Source organism: Bombina bombina, chromosome 6, assembly GCF_027579735.1.
Source record: "Bombina bombina isolate aBomBom1 chromosome 6, aBomBom1.pri, whole genome shotgun sequence".
Classification (NCBI taxonomy): Eukaryota; Metazoa; Chordata; class Amphibia; order Anura; family Bombinatoridae; genus Bombina; species Bombina bombina.
Window position 1 is genome coordinate 1,039,070,348 of NC_069504.1, and position 12,854 is coordinate 1,039,083,201.

Below are 12,854 nucleotides of genomic sequence, written 5' to 3' on the forward strand. Positions count from 1 at the left end.
AACCTGAATTTTTCGCCGCTAATCTAGCTAATTGCAAAGTGGCGTCTAAGGTAAAAGAGTTAGCCAATTTAAGTGCATGAACTCTGTCCATAACCTCCTCATAAGAAGATTCTTTATTGAGCGACTTTTCTAGTTCTTCGAACCAGAAACACGCTGCTGTAGTGACAGGAACAATGCAGGAAATTGGTTGTAGAAGGTAACCTTGCTGAACAAACATCTTTTTAAGCAAACCCTCTAATTTTTTATCCATAGGATCTTTGAAAGCACAACTATCTTCTATAGGGATAGTAGTGCGTTTGTTTAGAGTAGAAACCGCCCCCTCGACCTTGGGGACTGTCTGCCATAAGTCCTTCCTGGGGTCGACCATAGGAAATAATTTCTTAAATATAGGGGGAGGGACAAAAGGTATGCCGGGCCTTTCCCATTCTTTATTTACAATGTCCGCCACCCGCTTAGGTATAGGAAAAGCTTCGGGGGGCACCGGGACCTCTAGGAACTTGTCCATCTTACATAATTTCTCTGGAATGACCAAATTGTCACAATCATCCAGAGTAGATAACACCTCCTTAAGCAGAGCGCGGAGATGTTCCAATTTAAATTTGAATGTAATAACGTCAGGTTCAGCTTGTTGAGAAATGTTTCCTGAATCTGAAATTTCTCCCTCAGACAAAACCTCCCTGGCCCCTTCAGACTGGTGTAAGGGCATGTCAGAACCATTATCATCAGCGTCCTCATGCTCTTCAGTATCTAAAACAGAGCAGTCGCGCTTTCGCTGATAAGTGGGCATTTTGGCTAAAATGTTTTTAATAGAATTATCCATTACAGCCGTTAATTGTTGCATAGTAAGGAGGATTGGCGCATTAGATGAACTAGGGACCTCCTGAGTGGGCAAGACTTGGGTAGACATAGAAGGAGATGATGCAGTACCATGCTTACTCCCCTCACTTAAGGAATCATTTTGGGCAACATTATTATCAGTGGCATCATTATCCCTACTTTGTTTATCACATTCATCACATATATTTAAATGGAGAGGAACTTTGGCTTCCGAACATACAGAACATCGTCTATCTGATGGTTCAGACATGTTAACAGGCATAAACTTGATAACAAAGCACAAAAAAACGTTTTAAAATAAAACCGTTACTGTCACTTTAAATTTTAAACTGAACACACTTTATTACTGAATATGTGAAAAAGTATGAAGGAATTGTTCAAAATTCACCAACATTACACCACAGTGTCTTAAAGCCTTAAAAGTATTGCACACCAAATTTGAAAGCTTTAACTCTTAAAATAACGGAACCGGAGCCGTTTTTACATTTAACCCCTATACAGTCCCTGGTATCTGCTTTGCTGAGACCCAACCAAGCCCAGAGGGGAATACGATACCAAATGACGCCTTCAATAAGCTTTTTCAGTGGATCTGAGATCCTCACACATGCATCTGCATGCCTTGCTTTCCAAAAACAACTGCGCATTAGTGGCGCGAAAATGAGGCTCTGCCTATGACTAGGAAAGGCCCCCAGTGAAAAAGGTGTCCAATACAGTGCCTGCCGTTTTTTTTAATACAATTCCCAGATTAAAATAACTCTTCAAAGTTATAATCCATTAAATATGCTTATAAAGTATTCGATTTAGCCCAGAAAAATGTCTACCAGTCTTTAAAGCCCTTGTGAAGCCCTTTATTCTTATAATTAAACTAAGAAAATGGCTTACCGGATCCCATAGGGAAAATGACAGCTTCCAGCATTACCAAGTCTTGTTAGAAATGTGTCATACCTCAAGCAGCAAAGTCTGCACACTGTTTCCCCCAACTGAAGTTACTTCATCTCAACAGTCCTGTGTGGAAACAGCCATCGATTTTAGTAACGGTTGCTAAAATCATCTTCCTCTTACAAACAGAAATCTTCATCTCTTTTCTGTTTCAGAGTAAATAGTACATACCAGCACTATTTTAAAATAACAAACTCTTGATTGAAGAATAAAACTACATTTAAACACCAAAAAACTCTAAGCCATCTCCGTGGAGATGTTGCCTGTGCAACGGCAAAGAGAATGACTGGGGAAGGCGGAGCCTAGGAGGGATCATGTGACCAGCTTTGCTGGGCTCTTTGCCATTTCCTGTTGGGGAAGAGAATATCCCACAATTAAGGATGACGCCGTGGACCGGACACACCTATGTTGGAGAAAAACGATTTTAAGGGGAGTGTAAGAGCATTTTAATATCACACTATTGCTTGCATATAACTATGTGTTTAACTTCTGCAAAGGGGTAAAACACATACGGCTAGATTACGAGTTAGGCTTAAAAAGCAGCGTTGGCCGGTCCTAACGCTGCTTTTTAACGCCCGCTGGTATTCCGAGTCTTGCAGGTACAGGCTCACCGCTCACTTTTTTGGCCAGACTTGGAAATACCGCAAATCCACTTACGTAAATTGCGTATCCTCTTTTTTCAATGGGACTTGCATAGCGCTGGTATTACAAGTCTGACAAAAAGTGAGCGATAGACCCTCTCCTGTCAAGACTGGTACCGCATTTTAAAGTCAGTAGTTAAGAGTTTTACACTACAACACCATAGCATAAAACTCTTAACTAAAGTGCTAACAAGTACACTAACACCCATAAACTACCTATTAACCCCTAAACCGAGGCCCTCCCGCATCGCAAACACTAAAATAAATTTTTTAACCCCTAATCTGCCGAACCGGACATCGCCGCCACTATAATAAATATATTAACCCCTAAACCGCCGCACTCCCGCATCGCAAACACTAAGTAAATATTATTAACCCCTAATCTGCCTTCCCTAACATCTCCGACACCTACCTATATTTATTAACCCCTAATCTGCCGCCCCCAACGTTGCCGCCACTATATTAAAGTTATTAACCCCTAAATCTAAGTCTAACCCTAACCCTAACCTCCCCTAACTTAAATATAATTTAAATAAATCGAAATAAAAATAACTATCATTAACTAAATTATTCCTATTTAAAAATAAATACCTATAAAATAAACCCTAAGCTAGCTACAATATTTTTATTTTTATTTTACAGGCAAGTTTGTATTTATTTTAACTAGGTAGAATAGTTATTAACTATTTAATAACTACCTAGTTAAAATAAAGACAAATTTACCTATAAAATAAAACCTAACCTAAATTACACTATAATTAAATTAATTCCCTAAATTAAATACAATTAAATAAAATTAGCTAAAGTACAAAAACAAACAAACACTAAATACAGAAAATAATAAACAAATTACAAGATGTTTAAACTAATTACACCTAATCTAATCCCCCTAACAAAATAAAAAAGCCCCCCCCCAAAAAAAAAAAAGCCCTACCCTACACTAAATTACAAATAGCCCTTAAAAAGGCCTTTTGCAGGGCATTGCCCCAATGTAATCAGCTTTTACCTGTAAAAAAAAATTACAAATCCCCCCCAACATTAAAACCCACCACCCACACAACCAACCCTACTCTAAAACCCACCCAATACCCCTTTAAAAAAACCTAACACTAACCCCTTGAAGATCACCTTACCGGGAGAAGTCTTCATCCAACCGGGCCGAAGTCCTCAACGAAGCCGGAAGAAGTCTTCATCCAGACGGCATCTTCTATCTTCATCCGGCGCGGAGCGGGTCCATCTTCAAGACATCCGGCGCGGAGCATCCTCTTCCAACGAAGTCTTCTTACTAAATGACGGTTCCTTTAAGTGACGTCATCCAAGATGGCGTCCCTTCAATCCTATTGGCTGATTGCATCAGCCAATAGGATTTTTCTACCTTTATTCCGATTGGCTGATAGAATTATATCAGCCAATCGGAATTGAAGTGACGCCAACTTGGATGACGTCACTTAAAGGAACCGTCATTTAGTAAGAAGACTTCGTTGGAAGAGGATGCTCCGCGCCGGATGTCTTGAAGATGGACCCGCTCCGCGCCGTATAGATGAAGATAGAAGATGCAGTCTGGATGAAGACTTCTGCCCGTCTGGAGGACCACTTCGCCCGGCTTGGATGAAGACTTCTCCCGGCTTCGTTGAAGACTTTGGTCCGGTTGGATGAAGACTTCTCCCGGTAAAGTCATCTTCAAGGGGTTAGTGTTAAGTTTTGTTAAGGGGGTATTGGGTGGGTTTTAGAGTAGGGTTGGTTGTGTGGGTGGTGGGTTTTAATGTTGAGGGGGGATTTGTAATTTATTTTACAGATGAAAGAGCTGATTACTTTGGGGCAATGCCCCGCAAAAAACCCTTTTAAGGGCTATTTGTAATTTAGTGTAGGGTAGGGCTTTTTTATTTTGGGGGGGCTTTTTTATTTTGTTAGGGGGACTAGATTAGGTGTAATTAGTTTAAAAATCTTGTCATTTGTTTATTATTTTCTGTAATTTAGTGTTTGTTTGTTTTTTGTACTTTAGATAATTTTATTTAATTGTATTTAATTGTTATTAATTTAGGGAATTAATTTAATTATAGTATAGGGTTTTATTTTACAGGTAACTTTGTATTTATTTTAGCTAGGTAGTTATTAAATAGTTAATAACTATTTAATAACTATTCTACCTAGTTAAAATAAATACAAACTTGCCTGTAAAATAAAAATAAACCCTAAGCTAGATACAATGTAACTATTAGTTATATTGTAGCTAGCTTAGGGTTTACTTTATAGGTAAGTATTTAGTTTTAAATAGGAATTATTTAGTTAATTATAGTACTTTTATTTAGATTTATTTAAATTATATTTAAGTTAGGGGGTGTTAGGGTTAGACTTAGGTTTAGGGGTTAATAAATTTAAATAGTGGCGGCGACGTTGGGGGTGGCAGATTAGGGGTTAATAAATGTAGGTAGGTGGCGGCAATGTTAGGGACGGCAGATTAGGGGTTAATAATCTTTAACTAATTTTTGCGATGCAGGAGTGCGGCGGTTAAGGGGTTAATATGTTTATTATAGTGGCGGCAACGTTGGGGGCGGCAGATTAGGGGTTAGAAGTGTAGGTAGGTTGCGGCGACATTGGGGAAGGCAGATTAGGGGTTCATAAGTATAATGTAGGTGGTGGCGGTGTCCGGAGCGGCAGATTAGGGGTTAATAATATAATGTAGGTTGCGGCGATGTTGGGGGCGGCAGATTAGGGGTTAATAAGTGTTAGATTAGGGATGTTTAGACTCGGGGTTCATGTTAGGGTGTTAGATGTAGACATAAATTTTATTTCCCCATAGGAATCAATGGGGCTGTGTTAAGGAGCTTTACGCTGCTTTTTTGCAGGTGTTAGACTTTTTTTCAGCCAGCTCTCCCCGTTGATTCCTATGGGGAAATCGTGCATGAGCACGTTACACCAGCTCACCGCTAACGTAAGCAGCGCTGGTATTGGAGTGCGGTAATGAGCAAAATTTTGCTCAACGCTCACTTCTTGTCTGGTTTGTAAAAACCCGTAATACCAGCGCTGTCTGTAAGTGAGCAGTGAGCATAAACTGCTCGTTAGCACTGCACAGCCTAGGTGATAGTAAAAGTCAGCTCTAGAGCAGCAATGCACAACTGGAAGCTAGTTGAACACATCTGGTGAGCCAATGAGAAGAAGCATATGTGTGTAGCCACCAATCACAAGCTAGCTCTCAGTAGTACACTGCTGCTTCTGAGCTTACCTAGGTATGCTTTTCAACAAAGGATACCAAAAAAGAACAAAGTAAATTTGATAACTAAACCATGGAAGTTTAATTTTGACTTTATGGTCCCTTTACTGCCCTTTTAGCTAGCAATCCCTTGCATGACCTTTTTACCTGTGGGGTTCCCAGTCTCTCAATTAAAGGGACAAGATGAAGTGGTGCATACTTTGCTTCCAGTCGCTTCATCCTTACCTCCAGACGTTCTCCCTCTGGAAGACAAAAAGCAGCATAGATATGGCAAGCCGGGAATTCATGGCACATATATGCTGCTCACACTCAATATTATCCTGTAACTTGCCTTTGATGAAGACTCGGGGTAAAATGTTCTGGAACGGAGCTGCGTGCAGAAGGTCGCACACTTCCTCCTGGGACTAAGTGAGGCAGACAAAAACAGCAGCAGAAAAGAATAGGAAATGCAAAAAAAGTAGAAAAAGAATGAAAAAACAGGAAAATAAAGGGAATGTGGAAAAGAAAATTATTAAAAATAAAGGGACATTCCAGCTAGAATTGGAATCCACATGGATGCATTTCAGTTGTGAATAGAAGCATTTTTGTAATATACATATATTAGCAAAAATGCTTTTAATATAAGCTATAACGTGTATTTAAGTATGCACCGTGCACCAGCATTTTAAACACAGCACTTGCTCAGAGAGCCTAAGGTACTTGTACCATCTGGTAATGACTCAGTTTGTTAATTGCTGACATGATACCGCCATTTATATACAATTAATACACCTTCACCTCACATCCTAGACATTGTATTTTATCTAACACATCCTAGACATTGTTGCAAATATGTTTCTATTCAAAGATGTAATTCATCTATGTGCATTTACATTTTGACCAGAATGTCCTTTTAATTCAGAAATACTGCACATCACTATTAAATTGTGCAAATATTTTGACAGTACCACTCTTTCCTCTCTACATTTTCTATATATCGTCTCTATCCATTGTTCAGTGTCCTAATTTATTTGTTGACTATAATTTTTGCAATCGTTTTTTTTTAATTTTTTTTAAATAAGCTGCACTTATTGTCAGTCCACATGTCATTCTGTTCACCATCATTGGTTTGAATAATTTGTCCAACCATCTAGCATATATTGTACATGGGTCCCACCCTCTAGCATATATTGTACATGGGTCCCACCCTCTATTGTATATGGGTTCCACCCTCTAGCATATATTGCACATGGGTCCCACCATCTAGCATATATTGTACATGGGTCCCACCATCTAGCATATATTGTACCTTGGTCCCACACTCTAGCATATAATGTACATGGGACCCACCATCTAGCATATATTGTACCTTGGTCCCACACTCTAGCATATAATGTACATGGGACCCACCATCTAGCATATATTGTACATGGGTCCCACCCTCTAGCATATATTATACATGGGTGCCACCCTCTAGAATATAATATACATGGGTTCCACCCTCTAGCATATATTGTACATGGGTCCCACTCTCTAGCATATATTGTACATGGGTCCCACCATCTAGCATATATTGTACATGAGTCACACCCTCTAGCATATATTGTACATGGGTCCCACTCTCTAGCATATATTGTACATGGGTCCCACCATCTAGCATATATTGTACATGAGTCACACCCTCTAGCATATATTGTACATGGGTCCTACCCTCTAGCATATATTGTACATGCGACCCTCCCTCTAGCTTATATTGTACACGGGTCCCCTCTCTAGCATATATTGAATATGGGTCCCACCCTCTAGCATATATTGTGCATGGGTTCCACCCTCTAGCATATATTGTGCATGGGTCCCACCCTCTAGCATATATTGTACATGGGTCCCACCATCTAGCATATATTGTACATGGGTCCCACCATCTAGCATATATTGTACCTGGGTCCCACACTATAGCATATAATGTACATGGGACCCACCCTCTAGCATATATTGTACATGGGTCCCACCCTCTAGCATATATTATACATGGGTCCCACCCTCTAGCATATAATGTACATGGGTCCCACCCTCTAGCATATAATGTACATGGGTCCCACCCTCTAGCATATATTGTACATGGGTCCCACTCTCTAGCATATATTGTACATGGGTCCCACCCTCTAGCTTATATTGTACACGGGTCCCCCTCTCTAGCATATATTAAATATGGGTCCCACCCTCTAGCATATATTGTGCATGGGTTCCACCCTCTAGCTCTAGCATATATTGTACATGGGTCCCACCCTCTAGCATATATTGTACATGGGTTCCACCCTCTAGCATATATTGTACATGGGTCCCACCCTCTAGCATATATTGTACATGGGTCCCACCCTCTAGCATATATTGTACATGGGTCCCACCCTCTAGCATATATTGTACACGGGTCCCTACCTCTAGCATATATTGTACATGGGTCCCACCCTCTAGCATATATTGAACATGGGTCCCACCCTCTAGCATATATTGTACATGGGTCCCACCCTCTAGCATATATTGTACATGAGTCCTACCCTCTAGCATATATTCTACATGGGTCCCACCCTCTAGCATATATTGTACATGGGTGTCACCCTCTAGCATATATTGTACATGGGTCCCACTCTCTAGCATATATTGTACATGGGTCCCACCATCTAGCATATTTTGTACATGAGTCCCACCCTCTAGCATATATTGTACATGGGACCCACCCTCTAGCTTATATTGTACACGGGTCCCCCTCTCTAGCATATATTGAATATGGGTCCCACCCTCTAGCATATATTGTGCATGGGATACACCCTCTAGCATATATTGTGCATGGGTCCCACCCTCTAGCATATATTGTACATGGGTCCCACTCTCTAGCATATATTGTACATAGGTCCCACCATCTAGCATATTTTGTACATGAGTCCCACCCTCTAACATATATTGTACATGGGTCCCACCCTCTAGCATATAATATACATGGGTCCCACCCTCTAGCATATAATGTACATGGGTCCCACCCTCTAGCATATATTGTACATGGGTCCCACCATCTAGCATATTTTGTAAATGAGTCCCACCCTCTAGCATATATTGTACATGGGTCCCACCCTCTAGCATATATTGTACATGGGACCCACCCTCTAGCTTATATTGTACACGGGTCCCCCTCTCTAGCATATATTGAATATGGGTCCCACCCTCTAGCATATATTGTGCATGGGTTCCACCCTCTAGCATATATTGTGCATGGGTCCCACCCTCTAGCATATATTGTACATGGGTCCCACTCTCTAGCATATATTGTACATGGGTCCCACCCTCTAGCATATATTGTGCATTGGTTCCACCCTCTAGCATATATTGTGCATGGGTCCCACTCTCTAGCATATATTGTACATGGGTCCCACCATCTAGCATATTTTGTACATAAGTCCCACCCTCTAGCATATATTGTACATGGGACCCACCCTCTAGCTTATATTGTACACTGGTCCCCCTCTCTAGCATATATTAAATATGGGTCCCACCCTCTAGCATATATTGTGCATGGGTTCCACCCTCTAGCTCTAGCATATATTGTACATGGGTCCCACCCTCTAGCATATATTGTACATAGGTCCCACCCTCTAGCATATATTGTACATGGGTTCCACCCTCTAGCATATATTGTACATGGGTCCAAGCCTCTAGCATATATTGTACATGGGTCCCACCCTCTAGCATATATTGTACATGGGTTCCACCCTCTAGCATATATTGTACATGGGTCCCACCCTCTAGCATATATTGTACATGGGTCCCACCCTCTAGCATATATTGTACACGGGTCCCACCCTCTAGCATATATTGTACATGGGTCCCACCCTCTAGCATATATTGTACATGGGTCCCACCCTCTAGCATATATTGTACATGGGTCCCACCCTCTAGCATATATTGTACATGAGTCCTACCCTCTAGCATATATTGTACATGGGTCCCACCCTCTAGCATATATTGTACATGGGTGTCATCCTCTAGCATATATTGTACATGGGTGCCATCCTCTAGCATATATTGTACATGGGTGCCACCCTCTAGCTTATATTGTTCATGGGTGCCACCCTCTAGCATATATTGTACATGGGTGCCACCCTCTAGCATATATTGTACATGGGTGCCACACTCTAGCATATATTGTACATGAGTCCTACCCTCTAGCATATATTGTACATGGGTGCCACCCTCTAGCATATATTGTACATGAGTCCTACCCTCTAGCATATATTGTACATGGGTCCCACCCTCTAGCATATATTGTACATGGGTGCCACCCTCTAGCATATATTGTACATGGGTGCCACCCTCTAGCTTATATTGTACATGAGTCCCACCCTCTAGCATATATTGTACATGGGTGCCACCCTCTAGCATATATTGTACATGGGTGCCACCTTCTAGCTTATATTGTATATGGGTCCCACCCTCTAGCATATATTGTACATGGGTGCCACCCTCTAGCATATATTGTACATGGGTCCCATCCTCTAGCATATATTGTACATGGGTCCCACCCTCTAGCATATATTGTACATGGGTCCCATCCTCTAGCATATATTGTACATGAGTCCCACCCTCTAGCATATATTGTACATGAGTCCCATCCTCTAGCATATATTGTACATGGGTCCCATCCTCTAGCATATATTGTACATGGGTCCCACCCTCTAGCATATATTGTACATGGGTCCCACCCTCTAGCATATATTGTACATGGGTCCCATCCTCTAGCATATATTGTACATGAGTCCTACCCTCTAGCATATATTGTACATGGGTCCCACCCTCTAGCATATATTGTACATGGGTGCCACCCTCTAGCTTATATTGTACATGAGTCCTACCCTCTAGCATATATTGTACATGAGCCCCACCCTCTAGCATATATTGTACATGGGTCCCACCCTCTAGCATATATTGTACATGGGTCCCACCCTCTAGCATATATTGTACATGAGTCCTACCCTCTAGCATATATTGTACATGAGTCCCATCCTCTAGCATATATTGTACATGGGTCCCATCCTCTAGCATATATTGTACATGAGCCCTACCCTCTAGCATATATTGTACATGAGTCCTACCCTCTAGCATATATTGTACATGAGCCCCACCCTCTAGCATATATTGTACATGAGCCCTACCCTCTAGCATATATTGTACATGAGCCCCACCCTCTAGCATATATTGTACATGAGCCCCACCCTCTAGCATATATTGTACATGAGCCCTACCCTCTAGCATATATTGTACATGAGCCCCACCCTCTAGCATATATTGTACATGAGTCCTACCCTCTAGCATATATTGTACATGAGCCCCACCCTCTAGCATATATTGTACATGAGCCCTACCCTCTAGCATATATTGTACATGAGCCCCACCCTCTAGCATATATTGTACATGGGTGCCACCCTCTAGCATATATTGTACATGAGCCCCACCCTCTAGCATATATTGTACATGAGCCCCACCCTCTAGCATATATTGTACATGAGCCCCACCCTCTAGCATATATTATACATGGGTCCCACCCTCTAGCATATATTGTACATGGGTGCCACCCTCTAGCATATATTGTACATGAGCCCCACCCTCTAGCATATATTGTACATGAGCCCCACCCTCTAGCATATATTGTACATGAGCCCCACCCTCTAGCATATATTATACATGGGTCCCACCCTCTAGCATATATTGTACATGGGTGCCACCCTCTAGCATATATTTTGAATTTCAAGGAGACACTTACCAGAGCTTGTTCTATAAGTAGACAGAAGAGAACTGCATTCCCCACCTCACGCAAGCTCTGAAACACGTCTGTCTTCAGCTCTGCATACTCTATGATGTCCTTTAGCTGGTGATGAAAGAACTCAAGGATTCCTTGAATGTAGACAAACATATGAAGCCGAGAAGTGAAATAGATTAGAATGGTGAAAGAATTTAAAGAAGAGGGGAAAATAAAATATAAATGTAAAGTAGATTCAGGTTAGATAAGTGAGAAAAAAACAGAGATTGTAAAACTTAAAGGGACACTTAAGTCCAAAAAAACTTTTATGATTCAGAAAGAGCAACAGTTTTAAGACACTTTCCAATGTACTTCCATTATCAAATTTTACAGTCTTTTTATATTCACACTTTCTGGGGAACAAGATCCTACTGAGCATGTGCACAAGCACACAGGGTATACATACACTAGTCTGTGATTGGCTGGTGTCTGTCACATGATTCAGTGGGTCGGAAAATAGGGGGAAAAATAAATTTGACAGGAAATTTTTTTACTGTTTTTTTGAAATTCAGAATAAGTGCTATTGCATTGTTTTTTTATGATTCACTTGTTAATTATGCAATTCTACTGTATTGAGTGGTTCTTTAAAGAGGCTGAAAATCAATGTACAGGAGACAGCACCAGCGGAATTAAAGAAACACCACTTCTATCCAGCAATACATCACAAAAGGATTCCAACCCTCTCATTTTTAATAAAATCTGACCTGTAGAGACAAATCCATTAGAAGATATGAAGAGTCCTCTAATGGCTGGAAACAATGTCTCTGTACCTTTTGACCTATGTGTCATTGTTATTAAATAAAGGTCTGGCTGTATTATACAATTACAAGGCAGTTACTAAAACATTTTGACATCTTTCTACTTGCTGATAGAGCTTGGTGCAATGTCTCATTAAAATAAATTGTAATATATTGCACAATATAAATAAGATAAAGGTGCCCAAAGATGCTGTGCATAATCATAAATGTACTCAAAAGCATACAAAAGGGACATGAAACCCAAGTGCTTTTCCTGATTCAGATGGGGCATACAATTGTAAACATTGTTCCAATTGATTGATATCGTCAAATTTGCGTCATTCTTCTGGTATACTTTGATGTGATAACGTGATTTCAAGGCCGGGATGGGATCATGGGAAAGTGCCTACGCTGTTAGCCAGATACCTTCAGTCTGATTCTAGATAATGCAGAAGGGGAGGTTGCAGGACACCATATCAGGTAGGACGCTCCATGCTGTCCTTCGGCGTTAAACCCAGCGCTGTTAGGATGGCATGGAATGTCCTAATGGTGTTAAGGGGTTAAAGGGATATAAAAGTGCTAAAAGAAAATGTGTTACTGTACTTTTACTTGTATTGTTATTATAATATATTGTAAGTTCCCATGGGAAATGGGGCCCTCAATTC

The 12,854-nt window shown here is 40.9% G+C and overlaps 1 protein-coding gene across 1 annotated transcript in view; it reads right to left on the minus strand.

Annotated features, from left to right (window-relative positions):
* Window positions 1-12,854, minus strand: part of CYFIP2 (cytoplasmic FMR1 interacting protein 2) — a 236,629-nt gene that overhangs the window by 35,310 nt on the left and 188,465 nt on the right. The window contains exons 26-28 of the mRNA XM_053718790.1: window positions 11,417-11,547; window positions 5,960-6,032; window positions 5,776-5,870 (exon numbers count right to left, since the gene is read on the minus strand). Of these exons, the coding sequence (XP_053574765.1) occupies window positions 5,776-5,870; window positions 5,960-6,032; window positions 11,417-11,547 (299 nt within the window). The remainder of the gene's footprint in view (window positions 1-5,775; window positions 5,871-5,959; window positions 6,033-11,416; window positions 11,548-12,854) is intronic.